General features: G+C 45.5%; 1 protein-coding gene across 4 annotated transcripts in view; it reads left to right on the top strand.

Annotated features, from left to right (window-relative positions):
- Window positions 1-16,188: 16,188 nt before the first annotated feature.
- Window positions 16,189-18,156, top strand: part of pdcd5 (programmed cell death 5) — a 54,975-nt gene continuing 53,007 nt past the window's right edge. The window contains exon 1 of one of the 4 annotated variants that reach the window (XM_063066979.1): window positions 16,189-16,349. In XM_063066979.1, coding sequence (XP_062923049.1) covers window positions 16,284-16,349 — 66 coding nt within the window. In that variant the 5' untranslated portion in view covers window positions 16,189-16,283. Of the gene's footprint in view, window positions 16,350-16,413; window positions 17,379-18,156 lie in introns of those variants that run through there. The other 3 variants (XM_063066981.1, XM_063066980.1, XM_063066978.1) reach the window with 3 other exon arrangements.

The following is an 18,156-nucleotide window of genomic DNA, read 5'->3' on the forward strand; positions in this document are numbered from 1 at the left end:
AATCATTAAGCTTTCAATTTAATAATCTAGTATTACTATTCTGTAACCCTCAGACTTGCCCAGCTCGCGTTCGTCTAGGGGAATCAGCCTTCGGCCCTGCCAAACTGGGTAATCACGTTTGTGTGGATGCTGTGTAATGTACCCCCAGTTACAAACCCACAATGCAAAATATCAGACAGTACACCATATGCAATTAAATGATTGAACTTTATGAATCTTAATATGAATTTAGGGTTAGTAATGAAAATAAAAAAGGGCCCAAGTCAAGTCAAAGTCACGTTGGAGCTCACTCTGTCGTCATTCTTCCACCATTGGTCTCCGAGCGTTGCTGACCTTTGGACCCTCAGATCCCAGTCCACTCGTCCGGTGGTCTACCAGCTCTCTCCACACGCGTCTTCCCTCTTTATCTCTCCTCCACAAAAGACCGTGAAAAGCATCTTTCCAGACTCGCAAGACACAGCAACAATGTCTTATTGGCTAACATGCATCCTGTTATCTCCAACCATAACCCAAACATTGCTGCTACAGAGAAACCATTACCTCAGCAGTGAACATTAAAAGAAGCCTTTACATTAGCAGTGAAACCTTACAGCGCGTTACACTCTCCCCCCGACCAAATTTAGTCATGTCCTCATGACGTTGAGATAATTCGCCAACCCTTCCTACAAAACACAAAGCCCAATCCAGGTGCAAAAGGCAGTGACATAGCTCCCCAAAACAGTAGAGATCACACCCTGTTCCCCAGGTGCTACATAGGCCAACCTATCTGGTGGTCTCCTAATTCTCTGAGACCTCCGTACCTTCTCACCTAACTCTTCAGGCTCAGACGCTACTGGGGATACGTTGGGTCTACTTGGTGAGTCCTCCCTCAATCCATCACTCATGTCCCCCTGCCACTCGGAGCCCTCTGTCCCATGTCCAGGCCCCGCTTCCTCTCCTTCAGGGTCCTGCTGTAACCCAGGCTGCCCACAGATAGCCCCCCTACCATTTCACCTGACTCAGTGGGAGAAGGGCCAGGAGTCTCTGCCTCAATCAATGGGGAGCTAGTGAACGGCAGCATATACCACCCATCCAGATCACCATCCTCTGAATTAGTATCCCTCTCATGGGCGGGGCCCGGCCCAGCCTCTCCCATTGTGGGCCCTGCAGTCATCCCGCGTTTTCGCAGAGTCCTCTTACTAGGTGTAGGCTCCAAGTCGGGCTCTGGGTCTACCTGCACCTCTTGTCCCAGGGGCAACAGGTGGTTCCGATGGAGAATCTTGACAGTCCCGTTACCCTCCTCTGGTTTCACCCAGAAAACTGGTAGGTTTGGCATCTGACTCTCCACCACATAGGGTGTGGCCACCCAGCGGTCAGCCAACTTGTGCTTTCCAGGTAGCCCCAAATTCCTTAGGAGGACTCGGTCTCCTGGCAGGAGTTGGGAGAACCTCACTTTCTGATCATACCTCCTCTTATTTCCTCAATTCTGCTTGGCGGCCGTGACCCCAGCCAATTCATAAGCCTTTTTCAGCTCTCTCCTCATATCAGACACATACTTCAGATAAGGCTTCGGTGGTAAGCCACCTTCGTCAGTCCCAAAACAAAGGTCACTGGGCAACTTCACCTCACGTCCAAACATCAGATAATATGGTGAATACCCAGTAGCTTCATTTCGTGTACAGTTGTAACAGTGAATCAGATGCCCAATATGTTGACTCCACCTGCTCTTCTTGCTGATCTCCAGGGACCCGAGCGTGTCTAGCAAGGTTTGATTAAACCTCTCAGGCTGGGGATTGCCCTGTGGGTGATAGGGCGTGGTCCTCGACTTCTCAACTCCAAGCATGCCCAGTAACTCATAGATGAGTCTGTTCTCGAAGTCCCGTCATTGGTCACTATGTATCCGCCTGGGAAGGTCATAATAAATGAAATACTTCTCGCATAACACTTCTGCCACCGTAGTCGCCCTCTGGTCCTTGGTAGGAAAAGCCTGAGCATATCTGGTGTAGTGGTCGGTGATGATTAAGACATTCGCCATGTTGCTGGCATCGGGTTCTATGGACAGGAAATCCATACACACCAGGTCCAGGGGCCCTGCACTCTGCAAGTGGGACAAAGGAGCTGCCCGCGTATGCAGTGTCTTCCACCATATGCAGCGAATGCACGACGTGCAGTATTCTTCAACCCCCAACTTCGTTCTGGGCCAGTAAAACAGGTCTCTGAGCAATCCACGGGTCTTTTCCACCCCAAAAAAATGTCCAGAATCATCCTGAAGTGACTTCAACGTAATCCTCCGATATTTCTCTGGCAGAACCAGCTGGCAACGCTGAGGTCAGTCCGGGGGTGACATGACCTGGTATAAGATCTGGTTCTTCAACTCCATCCGAGGCCATTCTTGTGGTAATGGAGGCACTGACACATGTTTCGTCTTCTCTGTCTGAGCCATGTCTCCCTTTTCAACCGCAGACCAAATATTGCCAATGCCCAGATTATCTCGCTGAGCAGCTGTCACCTCCCCAGAACTCAATTCCGGCAGCTGACTTGTCTTCACAGCAGTCAGGTTACAGTAAACTTGGGGGATGGCGTCCTCAGAAGCCCCCAATTGATCCACTGCTCAATCCTGCCCCTGCTTTCCCTCTGCCTTCACGGTGATGGCAAACTGACACATAGCCTTCACCCCAGGGGCAGGAATGCTCTCCCACCTCTCGTCCATGTCTAGTTCCTCATGCACCCATTGGGTCAAAGCATCAGCATCAATGTTCCGGCTCCCCGGCCGGTACTTCAGGCTGAAATCATAGGCAGACCACGCTGATGACCACCGATGGCCTGTGGCATCCAGTTTCACCGAGGTCAGGATATAAGTTAGAGGGTTGTTGTCCGTCCTCACCTCAAACTTGGCCCTGTAGAGATAGTCACTCAGCTTATCCAGCACCACCCATTTCAACGACAGGAATTCCAACTTGTGCATGGGATAGTTTCTCTCGGAGGGCGACAAACTCCAGCTGACAAACGTCACAGGCCTCAACCTGGTGCCCTGATCCTGATACAGGACACCCCCTAAACCCTCTCAGCTGGCATCCGTGTGCAGTACATACGGCAATCGGGGGTCCGCAAAAGCCAGCATCGGTGCCTGGGTCAGCAGCTCCTTCAGCGACTGAAAAGCCTCCTCACATTTTACATCCCACCTCTGTCCAAAGGCCTCCGATGGGTTTAGATATTCTCCACCTTCCTGTCCCTTTTCCACCTCCCTTTCTTCCCCAAGGGAGGGTAACCACCAGAAGCTGATTCAAGGGGTGACTCACTTTGGCGGAGCCCTTCACGAATCTCCAATAATAACCACAAAACCCAAGGAATGAGTGCAGAGTGCTCACAGTCTGGGGCCCTGGCCAAGTGGTCACCACTTCCATCTTAGCCGGGTCTGTAGCTACTACATTCCGTGAGATTACGTGTCCGACATAGCTAACAGACGTTTTGCAGAACTGGCACTTGTTCAGGAAAAGTTTTAACCCTTCAGCTTTTGGGCAGCTGAGCACCTTCAGTAGCCTCACTTCATGTTCTTCCAAGGTGGATCCAAATAGTATGAGGTCATCCAAATATACCAACACCTCAAGCAAGTTCATATCCCCCACCGGCTTCTCCATGACCCGCTGGAAGGTGGCAGGGGCTCCCAATATGCCCTGGGGCATCCTTTTGAACTGGAAGAATCCCAGGGGAAATACAAATGCCATCTTCTCTTTATTGGCCTCCCCCATGGGGATCTGGTAATATGCACTCCTCAAATCCAGCACACTGAACCACTTCGCACCACTCAGGCAGGCCGGCGTGTCTTCACCCCTCAGGACCGTATACTGGTCAGGGACGGTGCGCCTGTTCAGAGTCCTATAGTCCACACACATGCGTACCTTCCCGTTCTTCTGCTAGGCTACTACAATTGGGGGTGCATAGGGGCTTTGGGACTCAGTGATGATCCCAGCTTCCTTCAACTTACACAAATGCTGCCGAAAGTCTTCCACGTCTGCAGGGGCCAGTTGCCGTGACCTCTCTCTAAACGGGGCGTCCTCAGTTATCTGGATAGTGTGACGAGTGCTCTTGGAACAACCCACATCAAACTCGTCAGTGGAAAAGACACCTTCCAGCTTCAACATCTTCTCTACCAGCCTCCTTTTCCAACCTGGCGGAACCAGGGAGTCCCCAAAGTTGAAAGACTCAACTGTCAATTTTTCCCCTTTTTCTCATAGTTTCTCCCCACTGTGCCTCACAGGGGCACTAGACATTACCGTCACTGGGAACAAATGCGCCAGGGGCATCTCCCGCTTGAAGGTGACCTCCCTCTTGGTAGTGTTCCTGACAATCAGTGCCATCCTGCTCGCCTGTACAACCGAGGGCTTCTGCAATTCGTGTCTCACCAGTAGCCCAGCAGGAAATCCTGACTCCCCCTCGTGGTCTTCCAGAGCGTCCGCTAAGAGGGCTTCGCCCTCAGGCACTCCCTGGAAATTTGGGGGTCCCCATCACTCTCGCTACTTCCCTGGGCCGTACCACCATTGGCTTTGACTGGGTGAACCACACAGTCCCTCGTTTAAATTCGGTATCCAGTCCAATGCTGCCATGCACTTACTCAGAAACATCTCGAAACACCGGGTGCACGGACAATGTTCCCAGAAAGCTCTCACCAGCCTTCTCCTTGCAGGCCCCCATGAGTCTCCTCACAAGAGGGGTGTTGGTTCCCACCAGAATTGAAACGCCGCCCTTCTCAACAGGGTCTGGACAAACCAGCACCAATGTATCAAGGACCTCAGACACTCCCACATCCGCCTCCGGGAACTCTAGTTTCACTGACAAATAACCATCATATGAATAATCACCAGCACTGATACCCCAAATCTCCAGTGCACTGAATGGTGTCAAGGGTAAATGCTTCAGATACCAGTTGTAAAACAAACGGTACAGTAATGTGACCTGCGACCCGGTGTCGAGTATGGCTTTAGCGTATATTCCCTCTATCTGTAGCGACACACTGGAGTGTGGTCCCACTAAGCCTTCAGGAATAGGTTCTTTTGCTTTCGGGAGTTCCTTGGTACATTGCTGGGAACGTGTTCCCCCAGAGACCTAAGGCCGTTCCCTCACTGAGTCTCCTCTAAGTTTCCCGACATCTCTCCTTGCTTAGATACCCGGGGGCTCGCTCTCCAAGGGGCTTCCTGCCACTCACATTCCCGCCGGAAGTGTCCCTCTTCCCCACAGTTATAGCACACGCTACCGGCCGCCCCTCTTCTCGTGGAACCCCGGCCACCCGCAACCTCTGCGCAGTCCGTCCCCTTGGGGGGGGCCCGCTCTACCAGTCCAATCATACGGAGGGTCCACACCTGCGGTTAACACCTGGGACATCTCAGTTTTCAGCTCTGCCACCATCTCCTTTACCAGTCCCCAGGTTGGGCTGGCCCTGGTCACTTCACCACAAGGGGCTACTACCGAGGACTGTACCCTGCTGAGAGAGTCCCTGTACCCTGCTGAGAGAGTCCTCCCGTGGCCCCAATGCGTTCTCCTCCTCATGCACCTCTCTGATCAGCTGAACGAATGGGGGGGGGGGCGCGTTTTACAGGACTGTCAGAGACCCCAAGCAATCATGTCCTGGGGCTGGGCACCCTTGGCTAACTGGTCCATCCTTAACCTACCCACCTCAGCTGCCTGAATGACCCCCCCCCCGGCGCCGCAAACAATTTAGCTGTCTCTCTAGCCGGAAAAGGTACGCAGAAAGCTTCTCCCCCTGCTCCTGAAGCATGTTTTGAAACCCCCCCCCCATGAGCTCCAGGGGGCTCCCTGTCGTACCAAAAATGCTCTCTAATGTGTCTAGATACTCAGCAAGGGGAGCAGAGGGCTGGTTAACTGTCACGCCTCTCACTACATCAGCCGTCAACCCCCTCAAACTTTCAACCTGTCTCTGTCGCTTTTCATCATCATCATCATCATCATCATCATCATCATGCCACTCATCTAATAACTGAGAGGTCTGCTCCACCCACATCTCATACTCCCCTTCCCCCTCGGGGGTGGGCGTTATTCCAGAGAACATTCTTAGCTTCCAGCGGGGACCCTCTGCAGGTGCACTGGGCCACTTATTCACCAGGGAGGTAAGGGCTGATGCCAACTCAGAACCCTCACTCTTCGCTGGGGGACGGGGACTAATTAAACTTTCCAAATCTGACCACTCTTTCCCCTCACTCCTCAGAAATGATAGAACCCTGTCTCTGAAATCTCCGCCCCCAACTGCGGGCAACTCAGCTTGTGACCCAACCTGCTGGGCTCCCTTCTCCTCCTCCCTGACAGTATGGACAGGCCATGGCCCCGCCTCACCTGGGGCACTGACAGACACTGGCAGTCCCACCGCCATTACGTCAGCACTAGTCTGAACTAAAACAAGGTCTGAGCCAGCCACCTTATCAAACCTTTGTGCTACGATTTCAACTTTGCCAACAGCTTTAACCATACTCAAAAATTGAATTAACAATTCATCCGGGGTATGAATATCCACCCCACTCAACACGCACGCATTAATTACCAGTAACCCCAAGGAGGCACACCACTGCTGTAAGCAGCATCCATACCAGCACAGATTTAAACAGGGCAATCACACAGCATCCAACGGAATCAATCCCGGATGAGCCCCCACAATTGTAACCCTCAGGCTCGCCCAGCTCGTGATCGTCTAGGGGAAACAGCCTTTGGCCCTGCCAAACTGGGTAATCATGTTTGTGTGGATGCTGTGTAATGTACCCCCAGTTACAAACCCACAATGCAAAGTATCAGACAGTACACCATATGCAATTAAATGATTGAACTTTATGAATCTTGATATGATATAGGGTTAGTAATGAAAATTTTTAAAAAGGCCCAAGTCAAGTCAAAGTCATGTTGGAGCTCACTCAGTAGTCCTTCTTCCACCATCGATCTCCTCTGAGCGTCGCCAACCTTCGGACCCTCAGATCCCAGTCCTCTCCGTCCGGTGGTCTACCAGCTCTCTCCACACGTGTCTTCCCTCTTCATCTCTCCTCGACAGAAGACCGCAAGAAAACATCTTTCTAGACTCACGAGACACAGCAACAATCTCCTACTGGCTAACATGCATCCTGTTATCTCCAGCCATAACCCAAACATTGCTGCTACAGAGAAACCGTTACCTCAGCAGTGAACATTACAAAGAAGCCATTACATTAGCAGTGAATCCTTACAGCGGGTAACAATTCTTTATAGTTGGAACAACTTTTTTATCTTTTGTCCTCTACCTCTACTCTTTTTCTTCATTTGCTTCCATAAGATTTTTTGCAGCACCTTTTGCTTAAGATTTCCAGCATAAGGACTGGAGCGTAAAAAGCACCCTGTATGATTGAAGTGGGCCTGTTGCTAGGAACCGCTGCTCTGAACTAAGGTTCAAAGTCAATACAGTATTGGGATGGGAAGAGTTTTCAAAGGCCCAGTCAGTGTGGCAGAAGTGGAGTGGATGGCTGTGACCTTGTTTGGGGGAGCGGTAAGTGGTGGGAGTGTTGGTCAAGACTTGGATAACTTGAGACACAGGCAAGTGGTCCCTGAGGTAATGAAATTGAAAGCTGCAGTGTGGGCTGGTGAGCGAGCAAGGACCTGTCTTACTGGACACACCGGTCTGGATGACCTCATTAACAGTCTACACACACAGAAATCCTGGCCCCAGGTTAACAGGGATATTCCGTCTAGCTCTATCTATCCCACTCTTATCCCTCCTGCAAATTAATATTAACTTATTGGCGTTCACTTAGTTCCTCTTTCCACATATGATGCACGACTGCTTAATGCTTCTAGCATTTTCTGTTCTTATTTCAGATCTTTATTTATGTTTTTGAAGTGGTGACACAGTAGTACAACTGGTACTCAGCTTAGACAACCCAGGTTCAACCCTGAACTCCAGTGCTGAAACGTGGAGTTTGCATATTCTCCTTCTGAATGCACGGGTTTCCTCTGGCTTCCTCCTACTTCTCAGAGGTGTTCACATTGTTTATTAGCCTCAAGTGAGTGGTGGGATCTGAAGGAGTGTGGTTAGAATGAAATGGGATTAGTGTAGTTTTTCCTGAAGAATCATTTTGTATGCTGTTTGATTCTGACTCTAAGGTGAGGTGTGCTGCCCTCTGGTGTGAAAGCTCAAAATGTTTCCTGATTAATTTTGAGGTGAATTGAGGAGATGCTGTTGAAAACATTGTTCAGCTTCATGAAACATCTTTACAATTCTGTATTGTGATTCATCAGACAGTTTGAAAATATACTTTTTGAAAGTGAAAAGGACATTTGGTCAGAAGACCTAAAATTTATCAAGGATTTTGGTGAGAATCATTATCTTTTATATAAGTTTTATTGACACCTACAAAACTTGATTTTAGATTTTGTCTTGTAATTATTGTTTACAGATACTATCTATTCATTTACACTGTTCTACCCTCTGCCACCCCCTCTTGATGTTTTATTTCTGACTTCAATGATGTTTTGTATGTAACTCTATTGGAGAGGAAGTGCTACCTCAGCTCATCAAGCTTTCCTGTATCAATTCCCACAACCTGTGGCTCTTTCTGATACCTTCTCCAGCTACCTTAGTTTCTTTTAATAAACCGCAGATTTCCTGCTGCCTCCCACTACTCAACTCTAGTTATCAATTATCAATTTAAATCTCTATGTTTATTAATTAGATGGCTTAGATAGCATTGAGTAAGAAAGTTATGGATTCAGATCCCATTCCACTGGTCTGGAATTTAGGGTTCCAAAGGATTTAAGTACAGTGGGGAGGAGGACAGGGGAAAGTGGAAGTGAGGTAAATCAGTCATGAATTTTTGGAATTTCAGAGCATGCATATTTTGAATTATTACATTGCCAGTAAAACCTACATCTCTAATTCTTATTGAAACAATATTTCGAGAAGCACTCAGATGCAGAAAGTTTGATCATAACACCCGTATGCCACAATTTGAATTGACTGTTCAGAAAAGACTACAGTACTGTGCAGTGATTGAAAGAAGTGATTTTTTTTTGTGGAAGGTGTCTCCGGTTGGTAAATGGATCAGGTTGCTGTCTATCCTACATTAGATTTTGCTGTTCCTACAATCTTGGCTGGTAATTTAAAAATTAAAGAAGCGGAACTGGTCAAGAACAGATCAATAGGTTCCAGATGTAATGCTGAATGGCAGGAAGGGAAACCAAAAGTACATCATGCTGATTATACATGTTCAGTACAGGAAAATCTCATACCAAAGGAGGGATTTCCAATTGTAGGTCTCTACTGGAGGAGCCTCATTTGGATGATGTAGTCAACTACATCAAAAAGCTACAGAAAGGTTGAAAAGATTTGCAAAGGATTGTGCACCAGCGCAGTAGGAGGATATCATTCATCACTTTTATTAGAACTTTATCAGGCCTGTGGCAAGGTAACCACAGTTTGCTGCAATACCTGGTTAACTAACTTTTACCTGGAACAAGTAACCTACATACACGTGTATCTTTATGTGGCAAGCATTTACTTGAAAGCAGTGCAAATTACATCTATATCGGTGCAAGCTAAACCCATGTTGCTCTATGTTTAATGCTGTGATTTCAGAACTAAGTCTATAAGATAATTCCCTCAATCGCAGGACTCTGCAGAGAGTGGTGCGGACAGCCGTGTGCATCTGTAGATGTGAACTTCCCACTATTCCGGACATTTACAAAGACAGGTGCATAGAAAGGGCCCGAAGGATCATTGGAGACCTGAGTCACCCCAACCACAAACTGTTCCAGCTGCTACCATCTGGGAAACGGAACCACAGCATAAAAGCCAGACTAACAGGCTCTGGAACAGCTTCTTCCGCCAGGCCATCAGACTGATTAATTCCTGCCCATACAATTGTATTTCTATGCTATATTGACTGTCCTGTGGTACATAATTATTTATTACAAATTACTATAAATTGCACATTGCACATTTAGACAGTGATGTAATGTAAAGATTTTCACTCATGTATGTGAAGGATGTAAGAAATAAAGTCAATTCAATTACATTATTCCTGCTTCTTAGAACACATAGTAAAGCACTTTGGCAAGAGGATATCATTGCAAATAATTTGGTTAAATTTAAAATATGTTTTGTTTCTCTTCCTGCATTCAGCATTACATCTGGAATCTATTCATGACCACGTGTCTTCAGTTACAGGTTGTCCTTTGCAGAGTATGAGTCAGTTTGTAAGTAGCAGCATTTTACGTGAATTTTGATTTGTGTAGTGGGGAAGACCAGCCAAAAAAAAATCATTGGAATAGTCAAGTATAATGTAGTAAAGGTAACCCTGGGTATATTTATTTACATTACCATCTGTACAGCTTCAAATGAAAGTAACTTTAAATGCTTCAAACATCTGTTTAGATGTGTCAGGGAATCCTTAAATTCTACACAGAATACTGAGATTGATTGAAACTTTAAAGAAATCATCAATTTATCTCAAATGATTTTCAAACATCTTTCCTAACTGTGTTGTGATTGAATCACTTGCAAATTGAAACTAATTTATGAATATTGTAACTAAAACTAATTTCTTCCCTGCTATATATGTAAAAATTCAAATATCCGCTCTGTGCGCTCCTAATGCATGGACTCAAGATTTTCACAATCATTCTGAAAATGACTTTGAGTGATTGTGGAACCAGAGGTTCCCAAATGTCTGTGGGGATTAATTGGATTTGGTTTATTATTGTCACATGTACCAAGATACAGTGAAAAACTTACCTTGCATACTGTTCATACATATCAGACCATTACACCATTCATTGAGGTAGAACAAGTTACAACAATGGTAATGCAAAATAAAAGTGTAGCAGATACAGAGAAAGTACAATGCAGTTAAGATCATAATGAGATAGATTGTGAGATCCATCTTCTGCAAGAGGGAATGTATATCAGAGAACAAGCACCTATACTCTGTCCACATTGGCCACCCAATCTCCAAGTTACATGCTATTTATTTTCCCATTCCCATCGCCCCACTGATCTGCCCATTCTCTGCTTTAACCACTGCCAGGATAAGGGTCCATGCAAATAGAGGAATATTCACCAAGCACCTCTGACCTAGTCTCACCACATTCCCTTTCCTCTCTCAAGACATTAGACATAAGATATCCCCTCTCTGCCCTTAGTCCAGATCACTGTTCTGTCTAAGCTGCACAGACACGTGGCGCACAGTAACTGAAATGCTCCCATGCACATAGCCTTTGTTGCTATGCAGCTCGAATTTCCTTTGATATAATGTTAACATCATTTTGAAATCTGTTAATATAGACAAGAAGTGGAACATTTGGATGATCTAATGAGGATTAAGACACATCCTTCATCTGGATGCGAAATTAATAAGGACAGTGTTTATAAACAATGTTTTTGTAATAAAGACAGATGTGAAAAAGTTTATGAAATGTGAAATAATTTCTTTATTGTACTATGTTTCATTATATCTTTCTATTAATAAAATCAGAAGTACATGATTTTTATTCAAAATATTCTTAGTACGCATATTACAAAAAGAATTTGAAGTGCCGCACAATTTTCAGGCCGTGTAAAACTGAGAGAAATGGAAAATCCCAGACAATGGATGATCCTTGCAGCTGTAAAAAAAAATTAGAGGGAATATTGGTCCTGATGATACATTGACAATTCTCCCACTGCGCTCCCCACCTTCACCCCCACCACCACCCCCCCTCCCAGATGCTGGTTGAGCTGCTGAGTTCCTCCAGCAAATTGTTGGCTGTTTAATATTTAATGATTTGGATGATGATTAAATTATATACAGAATACTGAGATGCTGATTTATCCTGACCAAATTGTGTTAAGCAGTTTCTCAAGTAGATGTTTCCAATGAACTGTCTTGTGATTGAATCACCTATAAACTGAATTTAACATTGTAGCAATATTGTAATCACTATGAAAGCTAATATTCTCCCTGCTAAGTGTAAAAATTGTAATAAGACCTCAGATATAAGGATCAGAATTAGGCCATTCTCCCATTCCTTCATGGTTGATCCCTCTCAACCCCATTCTCCTGCCTCTCTCCATAACCCTTGATGCTCTGATTCATCAAAAACCTATTAATCTCCGCCTTAAATATACCAAATGACTTGGCCACCATAGCTGTCTGTGGCAATGAATTCTACAAATTCAGCATCCTCTGACTAAAGAAACTTTTCCTCATCTCTGTTGTAAATAGATGTCCTTTGATTCTGTGCCCTCCGGTGTTAGACTCCTCCACTGTAGGAAACACACTCTCCATATCCACTTTATCTAGGCCTTTCAATATTCCATACACTTCAATGGGATCCCTCGTCGTACAGGCTTAGAGCCATCAAACAGGCTTCATATGTTAACCTTTTCCTTCCTAAGATCATTCTCATGAACCTCCGCTGGACTCTCTCCAATGCCAGCTCATCCTTTCTTAGATAAGTGGCTCAAGACCGCTCACAATACTCCAATTGCGGTCTGACCAATGCTAACATTGCATTTGCCTTCCCTACCTCTGACTAGACTTGCAAGATATCCTTTCGGGGATCCAGCACAAGAACTGCCAAGTCCCTTTGCAACTTGGATTTTTGAATTTTCTCCCCATTTAGAAAATTGTACACAACTTTATTGCTTCTGCCAATTTGCAGGACCATGCACTTCACTACACTATATTCTTTCTGCCACTTCCTTGCCCATTCCCCAATCCGTCTAAGTCCTTCTACAGACATCCTGCTTCCTCAAAAATACCTCTTTCCAGCTACCAAAGTCAGGCTAACTGGCCGATAATTTCCTTTCTTCTGCTCCCCTTCCTTAAAGAGTTGAGTAACATTTGCAATTTCCCAGTCCTCCGGAACCATTCCAGCATCTAGTGGTTTTTGAAAGATCATTACTAATTCCTCCACAATCTCTTATACCACCCCTTTCAGGATCTTGGGGTGTAGTCCATCTGGTCGAGGTGACTTATCTACCTTAAGAATTTTCAGCTTCCAAAGTGCTTTCTCAGTAATAGCAACACTCACTTCTGCCCCGACACTCTAGCACTTTTGGCATTTTGCAAGTGTCTTCCACAGTGAAGACTGATGCAAAATATTTATTAAGTTCATCCACCATTTCTTTATCCCCCATTACTATCTCTCCAGTGTCATTTTTCAGCGGTCTCATATCTGCTCTCATCTTTCTTTAACACTTTATACAGTATATCTGGAAAAACTGTTTCTTATCCTCTTATATTATTGACTAGCTTACCTTCATATTTCATCTTTTCTTTCTATGGCTTTTTAGTTGCCTTCTGTTGGTTTTTAAAGGCTTCCCTATATAGTGACAACATTACCTTTCGGCTCTTAAACTCAATCCCACGATTGATGAAGGCCAATGCACCGTATGCCTTCTTAACCACAGAGTCAACCTGCACAGCTGCTTTCAGTGTCCTGTGGATTCCGACCCCAAAATCCCTCTGATCCTCCACACTGCCAAGCTAAAAAGTCATCTCATAGGCATTCTACAAATTCCGCCTCTTGATATCCAGCATCAATCTGATTTTCCCAACCTACTTGCATATTGAAATCCCCCATGATTGTAGCAACATTGCCCCTTTTACATGCCCTTTCTACTTCCCATTGCAATTTGTAGCCCACATCCTGGCTGCTGTTTGAAAGCCTGTGTATAACTCCCATCAGGGTCCATTTACCCTTGCAATTTCTTAACTCTACCCACAAGGATTCTACATCTTCTGATCCCATGTCACCTCTTTCTAAGGATTTGATTTCATTTTTTTAACCAACAGATCCACTTCATCCCTGCTGCCTACTTGTCTATCCTTGTAATACAATGTTTATCCTTGGACGTTAAGCTCCCAACTATGATCTTCTTTCAGACACGACTCAGAAATGCCCACAATGTCATACCTGCCAATCTCTAACTGCGCTACAAGATCATTTACCTTATTCTGTATACTGCGTGTATTCAAACATAATACCTGGATTCATCACCTTTTTTGATTTTGTCCCCGTTACACTCTAACTCATTCCACTGACTGCAATTTTGCCTTATTATTCGCCTGTCCTTCCTCACAGTCACAACTGTGTCTAGTGGTATGCCAACTGACACATCCTCAGCCCTCTCACTGTGGTTCCCATCCCTGTGCCAACTTAGTTTAAACCCTCTCCAATGGCTTTAGTAAACCTGCTTGCTGGGATATTGGTCCCACTCCAGTTCAGGTGTACCCCACGCTTTTTGTACAGGTCACACCTTCCTCAAAAGTGATCCCAATGATCCAGAAATCCGAAGCGCTGCTCTGCATGTATTCTTCAGCCACACATTCATCTGCTAAATCATCCTATTCTTACACTTACTGGCACATGGCTCAGGCAGCAATCCAGAGATTACTATCTTGGAGGTCCCGCTTTTCAGCATTCTACTTAACTCCATATATTCTCCCTTCAGGACCTCCTCCCTTTTCCTACATATGTTGTTAGGACCAATATGTACCATGAGTTCCAGCTGTTGACCCTCTTCCTTCAGGTCACTGAGGACCTGATCCGAGACATCCCTGATCCAGGCACATGGGAGATTACACACCAATCAGTATCTGCTTTCTGCTCCTCTAATTATGGAATCCCCTATCACTACTACACTCCTCTCTTGCCCCCTAACCCCAACACACCTTCCTTCTGAGCCACATTCAATGCACTGATCATTTTGTTGTTTAAGTAGGGCTTGTGTGTTTTCCTGATGCATAGGCTCAGAATTTTCCCACAATTCTGAATGTTCCTTTCCACTTCGAGTTATCATGGGTCAGAGATTCCCAATTATCTGTGGGCCTGATGCATTTTTAAAAAAACAAGGCTCTCAGCTCATCCTTGAATTGTTTTCTCTATCTTCTTGGTAATATGTTCTGTGATTGGATAGAATGCCGGTTTTTGGGAGCAAAGCTTTGGGTATGTGAATTCTATGAATATTGGTCTGGGGAGTGCACTGATTTATTTATTTGTTTATGCTTTCAGTGAATTTGCAAGATTTGTAGAGAAATTCTTGTTGTCCCCCCCCCCCCCCGCCAAATGTTTTAAGGTGTCTGCTGTAGGTATCCAACTCTTAGGACAGGACAGATCACTGGTGCATGATAAACATAGGTTTTGTGTTAGGTGTGAGGTTGCAGGTGATAGTGAAATTGTCTAACTTGATATCCCCTCCGGCTCCTCTGATACAAGAGATTCTGTAGCTGCTGGAACTTTTGAGCAACAAACATGTCCTGTTCTGTTGAAGGGTCTGTTTATTTCCATCCATAGATGCTGCTTAAATTACTGAATTCTTCCAGTACTTTGTGTGTGTTACTCCTATTTAATTGTCCATGTCTTATACAATCTTACTGTGAATCTTCATTGACAAAGGCCAATATTCTACACCTTGGCTAAATACCTAAATGGTATTTGACTTACAGATGGTGAGTACAAGGCCTATCCTTTCAGGCCTCAGTTTAACTCTATTTCTGTGTAGTTTTTCATTAATTCAGTTGTATTTTTTTGTTCTACTGCGAATGCCTGCAAGAGAATGAATCTCAGGCTAGTATACGGTGACATACTGCATATGTGTGTTGATAACAAGTTTACTTCGAACTTTGAACAAGTTAGTGGTGACTCACAATGTGACTCGCAAACATGCAACAAAAGGAATTGGCTCCATTTGGCAGTTGAGCTTTCCCGCCCTTAATTCAGGATATTTGTCACAGTAAGCTCATAGTCCAAAGAAAATTTATTATCTGTGTACGTATATATCACCAGATACTACACACAAAGATTGACAAGCAACCAATCTACGAAAGATGACAAACTGCAAATACAAAACAATAAATTCCGAACAGCTTCTTCCCCTCCGCCATCCATTTTCTAAATGGACATTGAAACCATGAACACTGTCACTGTTTTTATTGTTGTTATTTTGCAATACTTATTTTAACTGAACTAATAGACATTAATAGCAAATATATTTGATATACAGTACTTCATGTAACTCAGCTGTCTGTCCTGAGTGGACTCAGGCTCCGCTGACGCCGGGCAGTAGCCGCTAGGGGCGGTGCTGGCGGAGGTCTGTCCGATACGGGCTCGGGGACTGCTGACGCCGGGCAGTAGCCGCTAGGGGCGGTGCTGACGGAGGTCCGTCCGATACGGGCTCGGGGCTGCTGACGCCGGCAGAAGCCGCTAGGGGCAGTGCTGTTGGAGAGCGTGCTCTGTGGTGTCTGCTTGGCCCCCTGAGCTTTTCGGGTTTTCTTGGGGATTCGAGCCCATTCGCGATGGAGGATCAGGAGCTGGAGGCGATCCGGCGCCAGAGACTGGCTGAGTTGCGTGCTCAGCGCGGGGTAAGGCCGTGAACACAAGCGTGATCCGTTGCACCTGGAACTGGGCCTGGCGGAGGCTCATCTCTAGACCAGGCTGCTTAATTTGCCCGGTCTGCACTGCCGGGGCCCAACATGGGGGACAGGGAAACGGGACGCACGTGTGCACTTCATGCAGCTGTTGCATATTTATATGTAATGTCAATAAAATCCGATAGGATGTAGAAGCCGAATCTTCACTGCCCAGAATCTGCCTATTTCCGACCCCCGACCCCTGCAGACAAATCTCCCCACCCCCCATTCTCACCGGACAGCTGAAGATCAGGAATGAATGAGCTGCTTCTTCACGTAGCAGAGAAATCACTTGCAACTTTTTGCACCTCTTTGGAAATACTGAAGATTAGACACGTCTAAGGTGCCGAAACTGCGTGTGGTCTGGGAGCCAGTGAACGTACTTAGGTGCTTATAGGGTGGAATTCACAACAAAACCTCCCCCGCCTTATGGTAAAACAACTCCAAAGGAATTCACCGCTCAAAATAGCAAAGTTAGGTTTAATCACTGGCTTATATTGTGAAATTTGTTGTTTTACAGCAGCAGTACAACTATAAATTACAGTGTAAGTATATAAAACAGAAATGAGTAGTGCAGAGGAGACGAGAAGTAGAGCTACTGTTCCTGGGTTCATCATCCATTCAGAAATCTGATGGCAGAGGAGAGGAAGCTGTTCCTGAAACATTGAGTGTGCATCTTCAAGTTACTGTACCTTCTCCTTGACAATAGCAAAGAGAAGAAGGCACCTCCTGGATAATGATGGATACCCCTTTTTGAGGCATCATCTTTTGAAGGTGGCTGGTCTGCTGGGGAGGCAGGTGCCCATGACGGAGCTGTCTGAGTTTAGAACTTTCTGCAGCTTTTTCTAATCTTGTGCAGAGGCCTCTCCATCCCAGATGGTGATGTAAGCGGAATGTTCCCCTCAGTACATCATGAGAGTAAAAGTTCATCAAAAAAAAACTTACAACAGAAAGTGGTGGAAACGCCCAGTATCAGTGAAGGTAAAATGACTTTTCATCATAAAAAGGAAGATTTGGAGGTGATTTGCAGAGAAGGGGCAGGAGAAGAGAATAATCTGTGAAAGGGTCTAAACCAGTGGTTCCCAGATATTGCTCCCCCCACCCTGGGGGCAGTGGGAATTTCTAAGGGGGATGGTAAAGATAAAGGGGGTGGTGCGGGGGTGCTCAATAGCAGGGGGGCAGCTGAGGGATTACAGGCTTTATTTAAGAAATGAATTACTTATAAGCATTTGATACTCTGCCTCATAATTGATTACAATGGTCACATAATTGCCTTATCTCTTGCTAATCCACTGTTCTCTTAGACTTTGCTTGAAGTGCATTATAGTTGTTGAAACGAAATGTGATACTTGTGTATTTGGCAAATGAGCAATCCGGACTGAAGAAATTGTGTTTTTCTGTGCCCCGCATTATTGCTGTTCACTAGTATAGTGTTAGCTAGTACAATTCTCATACTCTAAATACACTGTGATGCAATTCCTGGGAATTTAGGATATGACACCCAATGGGGTAAAGCTCAGGATCTGCCCTTTTGAGTGGTCTTGACTGCAGTTCTCTACCCCATGGTCCAACTGAGATGATGTTGTCCCACTTCATGTACCTCCAGCCAGAGTCAGGTTTTGCCTGAGCTGTGATGATGTCATAATTAACCCTTTTTTGATTGCGACGTTTGAGGTTGGACTTAAACAAAAGGTGATTGACCGTGGTTGCTAATTCTGAATGAAAAGAGCAGAAGCAGACCAAATGAAAAAGAAGTGTA

Source organism: Mobula hypostoma, chromosome 14, assembly GCF_963921235.1.
Source record: "Mobula hypostoma chromosome 14, sMobHyp1.1, whole genome shotgun sequence".
Lineage (NCBI taxonomy): Eukaryota > Metazoa > Chordata > Chondrichthyes > Myliobatiformes > Myliobatidae > Mobula > Mobula hypostoma.